This window comes from Poecile atricapillus, chromosome 3 (genome assembly GCF_030490865.1).
Source record: "Poecile atricapillus isolate bPoeAtr1 chromosome 3, bPoeAtr1.hap1, whole genome shotgun sequence".
In the NCBI taxonomy this organism is placed as follows: Eukaryota; Metazoa; Chordata; class Aves; order Passeriformes; family Paridae; genus Poecile; species Poecile atricapillus.
In genome coordinates, this window is record NC_081251.1 from 31,990,175 (window position 1) to 32,007,637 (window position 17,463).

At 36.6% G+C, this 17,463-nt stretch overlaps 1 protein-coding gene across 3 annotated transcripts in view; it reads left to right on the forward strand.

Annotated features, from left to right (window-relative positions):
• Positions 1-17,463, forward strand: part of MYO6 (myosin VI) — a 102,622-nt gene that overhangs the window by 47,085 nt on the left and 38,074 nt on the right. For 2 of the 3 annotated variants that reach the window (XM_058835291.1, XM_058835292.1), the window contains exons 9-13: positions 1,676-1,840; positions 6,039-6,119; positions 8,738-8,918; positions 11,005-11,149; positions 16,900-17,057. In XM_058835291.1, coding sequence (XP_058691274.1) covers positions 1,676-1,840; positions 6,039-6,119; positions 8,738-8,918; positions 11,005-11,149; positions 16,900-17,057 — 730 coding nt within the window. Of the gene's footprint in view, positions 1-1,675; positions 1,841-4,580; positions 5,689-6,038; positions 6,120-8,737; positions 8,919-11,004; positions 11,150-16,899; positions 17,058-17,463 lie in introns of those variants that run through there. The other variant, XM_058835293.1, reaches the window with a different exon arrangement.

Here is a 17,463-nt window from a genome sequence, read left to right on the forward strand (position 1 = left end):
TACTGTATCATTACTGGAAGGCAGTGGCAAGTCAGTACGAAAATTGCTTCCACCCTCAAAAGATTAAAAACGTGTCCCTTCATTGCATATGTGAGTCTTCTCATATGAAGACTAACTCACTTGCTGTTAGGTATTCATCCATTCCTTTAATGCTCAAGTAAGTGTGAGTTGTGTATTAGACATAAATGTATTTCAACTTCAAATGAATTACTGGTTTTTTATGTATTTGTATGAAATTTTGGGACCTCACATAGTAATTTTTGTGTGACAGAAGTCAAGGAATTGTTTTTTTGATAGAAATACTAGTCAACTGTGTATCTTAAGAAAAATTTTCTTTGCTCAGGTGTAGTTTTGTTTGGGTGGCATATGTTTACACACATTCCACAATTAAGGATGACAGTATGGTTGGTATGTATGTATGAGTTGAAGACTCCTGTTGATGTTCTCTGGAGATTGTTTCCTCATCTTTCTGACTGAGGACAGACCAACTGCAAGAACTTGTTTCTTTTCCTGCAAACTCAAAGCTCATTATCTAGTCTTGAGGTTGTGGTCTTTTCCTAAGTTTTCATCACTTGGTTTGTAATTTAACTTCAGAGCTTTTGTTAATAGTTTAGATAGTAAATTACTAAATTCCTTTCTGAGTAGAGTACTTTATCTGTTGGTCTGGTTCATCTTAATAAAGTTACTGAGAAATCAAAATTTTTACTTAAAATGATGGATTCATAATCTGTTGATGGATTCATGATCTGTCCATCTACCCGTCAACACTTACATGGTGTTTCAGTTTAATTACTTCAGCTGAGGCAAATAGCCCTCTGAGTATCTTCAGAAACTGCTTCAAAGCTTGTTTCAGCTTTCTGCTGCAAGATCAGCCTGCTTACTTGGCCCCTTTTTTACAAGACATCACATATCACTTTGTGGTCACCTTTTTAGGTCTGGTTTCTCAAAGTGATTTGAGTACAGATTTGAGACCTCCTGCATAAGGGAACGATTGCATAACTGCAGTCAAGTTTGTCAGTCAGTCAATCCTTCATAGTTCCTGTAATAGCCATTAAGTTCAGGAATTTTCTTGCTATTAAGATTTCTCTAGGCATGGGGAATTTTATCATAGGCCAGATAACAAAGAGCTATCAAAAATCTGTGTCAGAATGCCTTCGCAATAAAGAAGTGCAAGTGTTGGAAATAAAATGTTGTGTCATAACTAATTTGCCTAAGATGTTGTCCAAATATGTACTCTATAAATTTAACCCCCCTCCTTTTATTTTACAAGAGTCTCAGTGAAATGCAGCTCAAGAAGGTTGTAATAGCACTATCATGGAAAAAGTGTAAGGATGGCTGTAGCAATGCTCTTTGCTGTAACTTCTGAGGTTCTGCTATGAATTTCTTATTTTTGGGGTGAAGAAAATCCTTAAGAAGAGTGTATGTATATACAATACATGAGCTGGGACGAGAAATAATGGTAAAGGCAATAGTTTCTTTTTCTAGGCTTAATATGTATTAGGTATAGACAATGGGGTTTTTTTCTAGGGTTAATATGTATTAGGTATAGATTTTAATCTTCTTTGGAGCAGTTTCTATTGAGTGCATCATGATCAGTCAAAAGTAAATTGAAGACCTGAGTCTCAAATAATGTAACAAATATTCAGATAATCAGAAAAATATTTCTTCTTCCTAGAACTCGGTGGTTGGTGGATTTGTGTCACACTATCTTCTGGAGAAATCTAGGATCTGTGTGCAAGGGAAAGAAGAGAGGAATTACCATATCTTTTACAGGCTTTGTGCTGGTGCTCCAGAAGACATTAGGGAAAAGCTGTATCTAAGCTCTCCTGACAACTTTAGGGTGAGTATCAGAGTCAGCATCTGTCTCAAAACTGAGGAACCTGTGCTTTTCCAGAAAATGTACTGTTGTATACAGAGCTGTTAGTAATATTATGGACTCTTCTAGAGTTTTAAAGTGTGAATTTCTTCAGTGCAAATCTCCTGGTAAATACTAGTCAGTTTGCTTGTGTTCTGTCATTTGTTTCCATCTCTCACTATTTCTTGCCTTATATTTGGCTTGGAACATCATGGATGGGGAGTTTTGTGTCTTCCTAAAATATGCAGACCAAATCTCTTGGGTTTTGAAGGGTTTTGTAGTACAATATGGAATTAAAAGGACATAAGCTAAATTATTGTCATCTTTTTAGACTTCCTTGATTTCAAACGAGATGAGAAGCACTGCAAACAAAGAATTAAGTTACTGTGCTGTCTGTTTTCTTTGTTAGTTGATCTTCCTACTTGGATTTCTAAGTAAAACTTGGACTGTGCTTATCTTCCCTTTTGCACTCAGTTCCATCAAAATTCAGCAGAGGGATAGAAGCTTTAAATACACAAATGTCCTACCAGTTTTGTGCAAAGCAGGGGTTGGACAGGCAAGACCTAAACCAGTGCACTCACTGTGGGGAAGCTGGAGGTCACCAAACAGGCGGCTGCTGCCTCTTGGCTTGGCCAAGTCAGTCCTTCCTTATGGATGAGCAGGGAAATGGGTACAGAGCTGCACGCCATATTGTGTGCACTGTACATTTGTACTGTGTGGTATCAAGGTGATCTTGCTCTCTAAAAGCCATGGCAGTATTCTAGGACAGGTTTTCTTACTTTCTCAAGGCATTCCTAGAAGTCTTCATGGACCTTACATTATTTCTTTAAATATTTAGTTTGTATCTTCTCATAGTTTGTCTGCTTGTGCTCAACTACATGATGGAAACTTGTTCTGATGCTTATTAGGAAAGAACTGCTTCCATTCCCTAGAAGGAAAGCTTTTATTTTGAAACACCCAACGAATAGTACTGAAGAACACCCAACACCATTTATATTTGTAAAATGTGGAGTTATTTTTCAAAACTTGCTTCTTTGCTCTGCAGTTACTCTGTGCAGTATTCTCTTGTATGTTTTAAAGCTAAAATGTTAAACAGAATTTCAATTATGTTTTTATTGTCCAGCCACCTTTCCATTAAATTTTATTTCTTGAAGTTAATTGATTTTTCTTTCTAGATATGTTGCCTACCTGCTCTTGGGGATTTTTTTTAAATCAAGAATTCTGCTGATGAGAGCACCTAAGATTGTAGATGTCAGGGTCAAACTTAAAACCTTCTTAAAATCAGGCTGGTGCAGGACAGTACTTAACTGTAAAAGTCTGAGTTATTTTACATAGGACATTTTCTTGCATATTTAATGTATAAAGAGTTTATAGTTACACCAGCCTTATCACACCTTTTTTTTTTACTTCTTTTTGACCTTTTTTTTGACTTCTACTAAGATTGTAGCAGGCACTTTAATTTCCATTAAGGATTTTATTGCTTTGCCATTAGTTACTGTTTGAATTCTGAGTTCCTTGCATGCGAAAGGTCCACTCTGCATGTTAAATTAAAAAAATTTAAATTAAAATTAAATTTTAAAAAATCTAACACAGTTTTTTGTCACACTTAAATAGATTATCTTTAATTAAAAATCAAACAAACAAAACCTTAGGATAATTTTCATCTTTCTAAGCTTGTAAATGAATATAAATATTCTTAAAGTTTATTGCCCATATTGCACTAAATTTTCATCAAGTTTTATTTTTCCCACTTTATGGGAGATTTTTAGGAAAACAAAACTGTAAAAGATCAAATTTCCTCCTAAATTTGCATTTCTTTTGTCAAGATGATTTTTGTATTCTTTATTCTCATTTGCTACTTCAGTTTTCATCATAAAATGGTTTTGAATAAGCACGCTTGTCACTTTTTTTTTAAACTGTGCTTAGGTGACTGCACGTCTGGTTCAGAATTCATAGAAATGCCATCTTTCCAGCTTCTGCTAATAGACTGTGATATTACATAAGGCAAAGTTTGATGATTGTTCAGTATTTTCCTATCAGTACTATTTTTTTACAAGGAATATATTAAGAAAAAAACTAAAACTCTAAAATTGGTTTAGAGAAGCTCATCCCTTAAGTCACAGTTTTACATTGGCTCTCTTGTGCCCGTTGTCTTGAGCCTTATGGTTTATCGAGGCCTCCAAATTAGGGCCAGCTTGTGTTCTAAGACTCAAGCCTGGTTTCCTTAAAGTACACTTTGTTGGAAATAGTACCATCTCAAATTTATGGTGTGGTTTTTTTTTTCTTTTTTTTTTTTTTTTAAGGAAAAGAACATTATTAAAAGATAAGGGATAATTTAATTCTCTTTACTCCTTGATCTTGCTTCCCTTTGACTTACGTGATCCCTTGGAATCTCCTCTCCATCCATTTGGCCATCATGGCATAGGGACACATTGCTCTGGGCATTGGCTGCACCTGCCTGACCTGTCCTCTGGATTACAGCAACTCTTATGGCCATTACCTCTGTATTAATTCCTCCTTACCCTGCAGCTTCCTTGGGGAAGTGAGAATTTACTTGGCCAAGCATTATGCAAATAGCCCTGCAGTTCTGCAGGTTTCTTACACACCCATTCTCCAGCACAACCCACATGAAAGCATGCAGTCCTGGGTGTTTGTGTTTTAGATTGCCCTGCAGAAGTTTTCAGAAATTCAAGGTCATGAGGAAAGCCTCTGCTGAACCTTTTAGGTCTTTGTGCCTTGGACTGAATCACATGGCTGTGAAAGTAAAGCTACACAGTAAACCTGTACCTGGAGTAATTCTGTACCTGAAGAACAACAGATGGGGAGGAGAAGCTGAACTTCTTTCACATCTAAATTTCAGGAACAGAAGCCAGATTGCCTTATGTTTGGGTCGCTAAAGTTACAATGGTGTGCTGTACTACACTTAAAGCAAACAACCATACAAACCAAACCCAAGTCTAGTGGTATTTAGATGTACTGTATGATAACCTGAAACTGTGTGTTCTTTTAAAAATATAATTTCTCCCTAATTTAATATATAAATTTATTCAAGGTTTTAGCTTTCAAATGACAGCCATTATCTTGTGATTAAATGTCTTTTATGTAGGTTATCATTATTACCATGCTGGTTCATGTTCTCAACCTGTCAGATAAGTTTCCACACTCTCTTTTTGAAAAGTATCTTTCTCATTTCCCATCCCCAGTTTCTGGGATTGTGTTACTAATGCTGTAATACAGGGATATATTGTGTTTAAAATATGCTGTGCTTTGCATTCTTATTGGCTGATAAAGAAAACTTTGTTAAACACCAAGCTAGCTTTGAACAGTTGTCACTTTGTTTTAATACTAAATTTGTCACCAGTTTTTCTTCTGCTGTTAGAAATGCTTCAAATAATATTTTGGGGTTTTGGAATTTTGCATGTAAATTTTAATCAGAGAGTAGAATTGTCTGTGTTCACCTATTAGAAAGCATCTTTGTTCAATCAAAGAGCAAAGAATCAGTTCACTTCCTTCAGACAAAGGGCTCTGTCCAAGCTTTTGGACAGAGTTCTTACATTCAGCTGAACAAATCAGAAGGAAAAGGCTGGCAATCCCATTTTGCTGGAAGCAACAGCAATTATTTAAATCTAAACTCAGTCTGATTTACTGAACAGTTAATCTGAGATTACCATACAACATGAGGGAGCTATCAGAAGCCCGGTTCTAAATAAGGCTTCTGCTTAGACCATGCTAAATATTCTTCAAGCTTTTAAATACACTGTCTCCTACTACCCATAGAAATATTTGGTGAGGAAAAATTAGTAGTTTCATATTATATGTAGGCCAGAAAATTAATGCTTTTGGTTCCTATTTTGGTTGTCTTTTCTGTAATCCTGGACTCCTTGAATAGGTTTAACAGAATCAAATAGTAAGAAAGTATTATGTGACTTAATGAATATCCCATTGTGTCAAAAAGTATTTTAGTTGTCAAAATAAAAAAACTTTCAAAAGAAGTTTGGTACTGTTGCAGTTCTTTAATTTTGTAGATGTAAGTAAATACATTTTTAAGGAATGAATTATGAGCATATTCCATGTTGTTTATATCAAGTGGTTGAATCAAGCCATGTAGGGCAAGCCTTAAATAAAAGCATGTTTTCCTTACTTGTATCTTTGAGTATGTATTTCCACTTTTTTATTGTTACAGTATTTAAATCGAGGCTGTACCAGATTCTTCGCTAACAAAGAAACAGACAAGCAGATTTTGCAAAATCGCAAGAGTCCTGAGGTAGGTTTTTATCTTCGGTTAGTTTATATTGTTAAGTAATGGAGATGGAGTTGAAAATGATGACAATTTTACAGTGTGGAATGAAATGTTCATTTTACACATCTTTATAGGTGTAAGAGGGTACTCTCAAAGCTGCTGAATTTGGAACTCTGCTTTGGAGTTTAGTCCTAGAAATACATTTTAACATGCATCGTAAAATCAGAAATGGAACAGTGTGTATAAAATGGTTTCCTCTTTATTCTTACAATAATGTAACACTTAATAATGCAGCTTATCTTCTGTGGAAAACAAAAATCTAATACTTTTGTAATTTTCTTTTAAAAATCTTAAAAGGGACCTAGAGATAGATGAGAAGCAGTGTTTTTTCTGGAGCCATTTTTACTACCTGGAATTTTGTAATGATGCTCCAAGCTGTTCTATAAATCAGTAGTGCAGCCTCACTTCTAGCTATGACTATATTCTCCTCCTCAGTGAACTTTAAAGGTTTTTGTTTTCCCCTTGCTATTAACTGCTAGTTCTGCTAGAGCATTGCATTTCCTGGATAAAAGTCTGAAGTTTCAAAACATTTATATCTTCTTGCTCCATCTGTGTTTATGATTTTTAGAACTGGAATTACCAGAATTTGTAGCACTTAAACCTTTTAGCTGTTCACATGAGGATACTAAAGAATTTGTTCTGAATTAATAATATATATTAATTGGAAGTTGTTAAAACACTAATTAAACTTCTACTCTGTTCTCCAATAAAATTTTCATCTACTCATACTTAAAGTATGAAATTCACATTTGTGTAGCTGGAGGATATTTCAAATATTAATCAAATCAATATTTGTGATTCAGTAGGAGGGTAAGCTGCACATATATCTGACAAAAATAATTTTACTTGAGAGCCTCTTTCCACCAAGTGGCCATGCCATCTCTTTCATAACTTGGTCTTGAAGCTCAAGAGAGACTGTATAGATAGTTCCATTGCTCAAGTCAACATTGTCAAGTCTACCCCGTGATTTCTAGTGGTTGTATTGTTGTAACACTGAGCATGTAGTTGGGACTTCAGTTGTGAAATGTAGGCTATTTTCTATAATGAGGGATGGTGGAGAGGCAGATACAAAAATACTTGCTTGACATCACTGTGAGGCAGAAAGCTGGTAGATACTCCATTCTTGTTAAGCATATAGGCTAGCATTGGGGAATTTTGGGGAATTAGCATTGGGTCACTCAAATGACCCAGTTTTCCTTTCAAGAAGAATTGTAGTGAGTAGGCATGGAGTATCAACATTCACTTATTTTTGCTACTGGAAGATGAACCTGTTCAATCTTCTGTTATTGATGTGATTTACAGGTGGGTGTTGTCATAAAACTTGTCCTCTGATGGACTTGAAATAAGAGAAGACTTGATTTGAAATAAGTGTTTGTCTAAGTTAAAACATACTCAGAGAATAGTTCTGAAAATTTATATAAGATATGAAGTAGCACAACATATATCATAATACTTATATGTAACTGCCATATCTGTTTGAAGGCTCAATAGAAGATCAAAGTTAAATGACATTTAAAACTAGTATAGCTGTTTAAACAGGAAATATATTGCCTTGTTCAGGTTTTTAAATTGAAAATTTAGTATTTGCTCTGTCATTTTATAAAAAATATTAAGACTGTTTATTTGAATAAAAGTAGCTGGAATAGTCAATTAATACTTCAATTATTTTTGTGTTTTCCTTATCAGGAAGATGAGGTGATCATTTTACATAATTAACATGTAGTTTAATGTTATTGATGTGCCTACATGTTGTGTGAAGTGAATTTTTCAGATGCATGTGGTGTATTGTTTTGATAAAAATAGTGTTAGCTTATTTGATATTAACAAGGCTCTTAGTTAATGTTTTCAATTAAAAAGAATAATTTAAACATAAGTGTAAAATGTAGCTCAGTCTGTGCATGTTCATGTAGTTTCTTGATTGCATGCAGATGTGTTACTTTCTACTATTCAAACTGGTTTATAGCTAAAATAGCTTTCAATCTATTTAAATTAGAAAAATCAGCAAAATGTTATATTAGTATTTCAGAACATTCTGAATATTCTTTTAACCCATAGACCACTGCAAACAACTTTCCTCTTTCTTAATTACCAGCAAAAGTCAACTAGTATATTTCTCTAAATAAGTCTGTTTAGAATAGGGATAACTCTCCCGGTTCTGATTTGTCCTATACTCCTATCCCTCTGTCGTCCTATTGCAAGGACCTGCATCTTCTTTCAGCTGCTTGGGGCTAGACGGACTCCTTTGTATTAAATACTCCAATAGCTCCCTTAGCCAAAGTCTTCCTCCCCCCTGCTCACTATCTCATACTCCTCTGTCCTTAGCAGTCACATCCTCTCTAGCTTCTGCTTTCTAAAGATAGTTTGAAGTTTGCTTTAAAATTTAAGTTTGAAGATCATGCTTCCAAGTATCAACAATTTAAAATAAATAAAGGTTCTTGCAAAGCCTATGAAGAACTCAAATCTCTAGTTAGTTTGGCATGGTTTTGTATGCTTTTTGTTATGACTTATTCTTGACTGGAAATATTTGCTTACATTTACTTTAAAGCATTTACATAGAACTGTTGGTTTTTCTTGTTTTATAGTATCTTAAAGAAGGTTCCTTGAAGGATCCATTGTTAGATGATCATGGAGATTTCAACAGAATGTGCACAGCAATGAAAAAGATTGGACTGGATGATGAGGAAAAACTTGACCTTTTTAGAGTAGTGGCTGGTGTACTTCATCTTGGAAATATTGATTTTGAGGAAGCTGGGAGTACTTCAGGTTAGATGAAATATAAATTGTTTTTTGTAAAAATACTGAAAATGCCTCTTGATTAGAGATGGTTCCTTTCCATGTGAATTACTGATTTTGACAGCTTCTTTGTGTTCATGGGTAATTCAGTCTTAATTCACCCCATTTTGAAGTCAAGTTTACCTGTTTGTGTTGGAGTTGTACTTCTTTACTTGCTCTTAAAGCAGATAAGCTTGCACTGAAATTGTTCAAGAGCTTGTTCAGTGAAAAATTTGATATAAAGAGCCATTTTGTGTCGTAAAACAATACTTGTATTTTAACAATAGCTTTAAAGTCCAAGTTCTCGCTAATGCCACAAAAATATCTTGAAATTAGTGATTAGCAACTCCACCTGTAGGGAAAGGCATTATGTCCTTTGGCTTCCAAAAATAACATCATGTTAGTATTTTGAGAGGTGAAGAAAAAAAAGTTACAGCAAAAACTTAGGTAAGTATAACTTCCTAATTTTAAGATGTTGCTCACTAGATGAAGCAAGACAAGTGTAGTTGGGACTTAATTGCAGAATATGAATGAAGGTTGATGAAGGAGAGCTAATGATTTGGGAATTGTCTTTAATACCTTACTACTGAAATCAGCCTCTCTGTATTGAGAACTGCTGTCCATATATTCCTGAAGGTCTGATTCCTCTGGGTCTGGATGTACTACAAATACAATTATAGTGGAAAACATTTAAGTATGTAGGTCTATCTTGAGTTGCAAGATAGAGTGAAATTGTTTCCCCCTGCTCCTACTTTTCAAGTATGTATTGCTGTTGGTGCAATTGTTTGGAAGAGCAGACCAAAGAACATTTTAAAAGGTGCTCTGAATGATGAATTAAATGAGTGCTAACTCTAGCTCCTGACCCCAAGTACTGAATCAGCACAGAATGTACAAAACATTCTGTTCAGAAGAGATTGTGGGTGGGCTCTAGTCCCATGTGTCAAATCAGGGCCAGTGCTGAATTCAGACTGGGTAGCTTAGGGTTGGCACAGAGGTGTTTTTGGTTTTTTTCTATCTCTCCCTCTGCTCTGTAGGTCATATCAGAACCTCCCCAGTGTCAGTTCATGCTGTTGTCATCTTCATGAATATAACTGAAATGACCATGGTTAATGAGAATCAATCTGGGAAGATGCAGGTGTAGAGATGAGTAGTGGCTTTGTGTATCTCAAAACAGTGAGCTTCCCAGAGAGCTTCCCTGTTGGGGCCTTTTGGGAGTTGTGACTTAGGCACTGACAAGGTGAACAGTGAAAGAGGCATAAATGTGGGCTTGAGGAGGAAACAAACAAGAGTGGGAACCACAGATGGTAAGGAGGGTCAGGGTTTATAGAAGGGAATGTCATCAGGGAACTTACGTCCCCTAAATATTGAAATTCAGGCCCATTTTTTTCTGGAATAAATTACTGAACTTCTAAAATGTAAATGAACTTCTAAAATGTAAGTGAATGTATTGAACTTCTAAATTCCAAAATACACGTTTCGTTCTTTCCTCACCTTGTGTATCTTCACACAGAGTGTGCATTTGAACTGCTCCAGCCAGTCTCTTACCAGAGACCCTCTGAATTTCTGTTGCTGGTCTACTGGGAGCAATAGGAGATACATGTAAATAAGTGCTAGATTCGACTGAAGTGGGTGGTGTTCCAGTTGGAGATCTCTGCTGGCCGAGGCAGGTGCAGAGCAGCAGAGAGTGCACCTTCGGCTGTTTACCTGGGACTTCTAGAGCCTTATCTCAAAAATCCAAGTGCCGGGAGTCTGCCCTGTCAGGCACTTCTGCTGCATAGCAAGGGAGCCTGGAGGATTACAGAAACATTTAAGTTAAAAAGTTTTAAATCATTAGACTTAGTTTGTAGGGGTTAGCACTTCTGCATTTTGGGATAGTTCTTCCCTACATGCAGCCTGGGCAATGTTGTAGAAATGCAGAATTTTATGCATGGTTTTTGGGCGGGGTGTTATTTTGATGTTTGTTTGGAGGGTGTTCCCCGGGTTCTGAGGACTGAGTGTCCGCACTGAAGTGCTAGGAGGTGGTTTCGAGAGGCAAAGGTCAATTCCCTGACGGCTGCTGCTGCCGGTGTGTCCGCAGGGGGCTGCACGCCGCGCGCGCGGAGCCAGGCGGCGCTGGAGCGCTGCGCGGCCCTGCTGGGCCTGGACGAGGACGACCTGCGCGGGAGCCTCACGTCGCGCGTCATGCTCACCACGGCAGGGGGCGCCAAGGGCACGGTCATCAAGTGAGTGGCGGCGGCCGCGGCGTGAGGGGCCGCCCAGCGGCACAATCGGCCCCAGCTCCCGCTTAACCCAATAACAGGGCCGAGCGCGACTGTCTAAAGCGCTTCTTTTAATGGTTTACCGAGCACAGGTACACCCTCGTGGTCCTGCAGAAATCGGAGTGCTGAAGGCTAGCGGGCTTACAGTTCTAGGCGCTTTGAATAAGTAACTCCTGTGCTGTATACAATCTCATGGGTCAGTGAGTACGCTGTGTGGCCAAAGAAAGTATAGCAGGCAGCCAGTTAAATTCACAGCCTGCACAGCAAATTTGATACCCTAGAAGATTTATCAGATGTACTCTATCAAGGAATGTTATTCTGGTACCTAAAGTCCTTCAGAAGACACTTGAATCTTTGTCATGAGAAGTGCACAATGCTCCCGTGAGTGCTGCCTTGTAATAATAAGGGCTGGGATGCTTTAATTAGAGGGCAGTATATCCACCCTCCTTAATGTCTGAGTAATCAGTGTCCTTGTGTTTGTCATATTTAATTCTTCTGAAATCAAGTTTTGACTTTAAAAACATCCCCGCAAATGATAATCCAGAAGTGTGCTGCTTTTTGCTGTGTTTGGTAAACACACATTTAATCTTGATTGTTAATAATGTTTCAAAAAAAACCCCAAAAACAGATAGAAAGTGTGCTATTTTGTTTTTTTCTATTTGCTTTTTCCTGAAGCTATTATCAAGGTAACTTCCTAGTTACAGGAGCAAGATAGTGATTTCTTTCTGTATGCACATGGAGAAGGAAGAAGGGCAAAGAACATGTATAAATATGGTATATCAGTGATAACATTTCAAAATCATGAAATTTATGACTCTTGCAAAACTGTGTTTTATGAAAATGACAATACACTTAGCTTTTATTTATGAAAATCCTCTAGCTTCCACCACAAATTTTCTCTTGCTGAGACTGATCCTAGCATGCAGGCTGACAGGGATACTAGCTAAGATGCCTGCAACTGAATTGTGTGTTTTAACATTTAGTTTTCTATGATGAGCTGTTTCTGGAGTTCAAGGAACCATCACATCAAAAAATGAACTTTTTTTCCAGACTAAGCAGTTTTGAGCGCATTAAAAATAAGTCTCAGTGTTCAGCTAAATGTATCAATCTTTTAATTAGGAAGCTAATGAACATTCACTCCTTGGAAGAATACATGTGTGTTTTTTATTGACTTATGGAAACAAGAAGATGGTTTTAGTGAATTGGACCACATTCCACCAAAAGTTTAGTATATGAAACTCATCATTATCTGTATTAGTGGGATTTATTTCAGTTGCTTGCATATTTTGTCTTTGGAAATTTATTATGGAAATTATTATTATTATTATTATTATCATCATTATTATTATCATTACTATTAGAAAAGTTCTAATGCACTGAGAAATGGTAAGTAATGTTGAGGGGAGTGGGGGAGGGTGATGTGTGTTAATCTGCATTCAGTTAAAAGCTCAAGATCTACACCTTTTAGTTGTATATTCAGTAGTCCATTTCTGGAGAGTAAATTCTTGTCTCCCTGCCCAGTGTAAATTCCTCTTCTCCCCCACCAGTTACTGGAAACTTGGGACTTTGAGGTGTCATCTTGTTGCCTTATCAGATGATATGGAGTGTTACAAGTAATTTTTCCCCTTCATTACAAGCTTAATGTGTAGGAAGATGTTGGTCGTGCAGGAAAAAATGTCCCCAGTGGAAAATATTGACTAAGTATTTGCTCTTTTCTAGACCATGTCTAAATTGACAGCAAAATCTTTGATATATTCATCCAGGAGAAGCTTTATCAGTATTGTGGATAACACTGGAGTAGAAAATTACATATTATACAGTACAGATGACACTCCTAGTAATGCATAGAAATATGAACATTGTAGGTTTTGAAAGTCAGTAACATTTTTACTTAATTCAGGTTGGGCTGCACAATAACAGCTGATCTTTCTCTGTTGGCTTACTGCTTACCTGGTTATTTTCCATCTTGAATTTTTATTTTTTAATTCTCCCCAGCTTACCACCACTTTCATTTACTTATATCTTGTGGATTTTTTACATTTTGAATTTTTTAAAAACAATTTTATATGCTAATCTTGTTACCAAGATTCTCTGCTTTCTTAATTACTATTAGAGCTCATTTTTTGAGAATACCCTCAATTTCACATTCCTTTTAAGTGATAGCGTTAAATAGAAGCTGAAGGGCTTTGAACAAATCGTATCCATGCCAGAGTCAGATGGCACCCCACTGGAAATGATCTCAGTGAACTGCCGATTCAGATTCTGAGAGTAGATTTGTTTTGGCTGTTGTACATGTAACACATACATAAGGCTTGTCTGTTTATTTTCCTTTTGAGAATGTTTGGTGAGACATATCAAGCTACGACCATTATGAGGCACACCATGTCATTACTTCTCAAGTGACACTGTCAAGGAAAGTTTCTTAATTTTTGTTACAGCTTTGAGTTTACTCTGGATTAAAACTGTAAAGATTTTTCTGGTCAGCAGATTTATCCTGATAAGCCTGGCTGGAGCATTATTAGCATTGTGCAGTTTCAAAAGTCTGCAAACACAAGGAGCTATGTTTTTATGCCAGCAGATCTTACTTCTCCTGTGTTTTATTTTGGGGGTGTTAAAAATGAGTTCAGCAGACTCCTCACAACATCTCAATGATGAATGCATTAAGCCTCTCTAGCATTTTCTAATCTTGTGCATCTAAAAGCAAACATACTCTAATACACCAATATAATCTTCTCACATGGCATGTACAAGGAAAGTGGATTGGATTATTTTAGTTATTTGTTACATAGACACCATTTTTTCTATGGTAGTGTGGTTTAGAAACTACTCGACTGCTATCAGTATTAGAGTTTTGACAAGTACATTGGTTTTTTTGGGTTTTTTTTGGGTTTTTTTTAATTTGATTTTTTGTTTTTTTGTTTGTTTTTTTTTTTTTTTTGTTCTAGCAACCCAAAGAGCTGGTCATTTCTCTCTCTCTTAGGGACCTTTTGTGTGCAAGTAGATCATGTGAGTCCTAATAGGTCACAGTGAATAAATAGCTCTGCTGAAATCACTGTGCTCAGAGTATAACAAAGGCTTTGTTCTGCTGGGCACAGAGGAGCCAACAAGGAACAGTAGGAGGGTAATGCTAAATGCAAGCTCTCTGAATTTTATTAAATACTCATGTGCAGTGAACTGCCTGGGGGACTTGACAGCTGCACTACATCTATCTGTCCTTGTCTCCCAAAACCCCATAATAATTACCTTGTTGGATGATGTTTTTGCCATCCATCTGAAGTGTGTTTACAGAGAGGAATAATGTGTTAGGATTCAAAATCTGGTGCTTCTCTTAGACTGTAAATGTGCTACTGTGCTTCTCTCTTGCTCAATTTCTTCCTTTCCAAGAAGACTTCCACAGAGGACTCCCATCCATCATCACAAACTACATTATTTTACAGGGTGAAAAAAATTAACTTAAATCACTCCAGGTACTCCACTTTCTTTTTCAGTACATTTTCTACCAAAATGCATTTTTTTTAGTGATGCCACTGAGGCGTCCACTGGAAAAACTTTTTCAAAAAATACTGTACTACATTATTTTGAACTTCAGCTTTTCTCAGATTACAAATGTGCTGCTTATATTCTTTAATTATGTGGAGTATTTAACTAGGTAAGATTGTTTCATCCACACTACTTATGAACCAATAACCGTATTGGATGACAGTAACTGATGGATATCGCTTCACCTGCTCTCTGCCTCAGTTGTCAATCATGGGCAAATTATATATGCTTTTAATTAAAAAGTTAATTTGTTCTGGAGTACATTTGGAAACTGCATGGAGTTGTCCACAGGCTAAATCTATCCCATCCGTGCCTTCCCCTAGGTCTCAAACTCTAGATCAGTGGAAACCTTGCTGAAGAAGTTGGCAGGAAGACCAACAAGGGTTTTTCTTTCAGCTGTACCAAAGTGCTTAGAATTTGGAAAATTTTTTCTTTACTCCATTCAAGTAGCTGATAAATGGAGGAGAGGGAAAGAAGGAGAAGTGGAGGAAGGAAAATTTATTTCCTGTTCAGGCAAGAAATGAGAAAGAAAGAGATCAATTTGTCTTTGTGTGGATCAAAGAAAGGAAGAGCTGGGGGAAAGCAAGTTTGCTAGAAGAAAGCTACTTGTTCTGAATGTCAGTTTTGTGATGGGGCTCTTGTGTATTTACTGTTTAAGTGATTTTTCACAATTATTTTTTTAAGTTCTGAACTGTTTTTTTAAGTGTTTTTTAAGGTCTGAAATTCAGTTGTGCAAAATACATTGCAGGGTTACATTTTCTTTCCGTGTGTGTTTGCTGCATACCATGAAATTTAACAAGTGTTTGTTCAGGTTTTTAGAATTGTACTTAATAGTGGCAGAATTTGCTATTTTGAAAACTAGGAACATTTTATAAATATATGGTCTAGAAGTACAACTATTTTTCATGTTGTTTAAAAAAATAAGTGAAAAACATAAATTATTTTAATGTATTGTATTATGTAATAGGTCTGCAGCTGACAGGAATTAGTATTCTGATCTCTTAAATGTATCAGAATAGAATGCAAACGTACCTTGCTTCTATTTATAAGCTGAGATTTCTGCCAGTACTCATTACCTTAAGATAAGATAGATACTTAGTGGAAGACAAGATTGTGAGTTAAAGCTAATTACTATCAAATGTAATGTAGCTGCAAGTGTCCTTTGGGAATGGAGACTCTGGTTCTGTGCCTTACCAGGCACAGTACAAAGTGAAGTGATCACCATCACTCTCATGATTCTGCATCGAAAGTGTTATCCTTGAAATTATTATTGTTTTTAAAATTATTACTTAGTTTAGTTCTTATGAATTCTGGGAAGTGAAGGAAATTATGAAATATGGGTAAGCTATTGTTGTGGTTTAACTCCAGCTGGCAACTCAGCCCCTCATAGGCACTCACTCCCTGCCAGTGGGGTGGGGAAGGGTAAGAACAAGAAAACACATGGGTTGAGATAAAGACAGTTTAAGAGGTAAAGCAAAAGCTGCACATGCAAGCAAAGCAAAACCAGGAATTCATTCTCCACTTCCCATTGGAAGGTCAGTGTTCAACTCCCCAAGATAGCAGGACTTCTTTAAGTGTAGTGGTCACTTGGGAAGACAAAATTTCAAACTCATAGCATCATTTCCCTATTCTTCCTCTTCCTCCAGCTTTTATTGCTGAGCATGTTGCCATATGATAGGGAATATCCCTTTGGTCAGTTGGGGTCAGCTGTCCCAGCTTTGTTCCCCGTCAGCTTCTTGTTCACTCTCAGCCTCCTCACTGGTGTGATGGGGTGAGGAGCAGAAAAGATGTCAGAGCAAAAACTAAACTATAGGCTTTATTCTAACAAAACAAGTCATAAATAAATAGTTGAAATATTTTTTGTAGATGGTGATGTATATATTTCAAATATCTTCTCTGGAAATTGTCAGTAGAGTTTCTAATTATCCAATAAACAATTAGGAAAGCATCTGAATCTCATTTCTACTGATGGTAGCAAAACATTATTATTTTTTACAGGTAAGATAGTCTTGTCTTGGAAAGATTGTTTCCTGCTTTGGCTTAGACACCAGGGATTTTTTTTTTTCATGTCCTAAATGATGGTATTGGAAAGGCTGTTTATAAGTTTAGAGTCTAGTCTCAGCATTTCACAGTAAGGAATTCTGAAAAATAAGATCTGTATCTTGTTTTATTAGGGTACCCTTGAAAGTGGAACAAGCAAACAATGCTCGTGATGCCTTGGCTAAAACCGTGTATAGTCATCTGTTTGATCATGTAGTGAAAAGGGTAAACCAGTGTTTTCCATTTGAAACTTCTTCTTTCTTCATTGGAGTTCTAGATATAGCTGGTTTTGGTAAGTATACTTTAAATAATTTCTAGCTGCCACTTTTTCCCACCAAAGATTCAATAACAAATACTGTAATGAAGAGTGGGAGGGTTTCCTGTTTGGTGTTAACGGTTATTATAAAGCTTTTGCCATCTATGGCTCACTGAAATTCAAAACAGTGCATGTTTTGTCATGTGCTCTAGTCCTGGCAAGGTTGTCCAGGGAAACAGCCTTTGTTTTTCAGGTCTTTAGAGATTTGATATCTTGTGCCAGCCTGTTGTATTGTAGATGCATGAGAATGTATTGGTACAAATTCACTGTATGAAAGCATCTGGCTTTGGTTTGCTGCCAACTGTCTGTCAGTTGCTGCAGTATTTTTAGATACCTTGTGTACAACATTGAAATGTGTAAAATATGTCATTGTGCTGAAGGA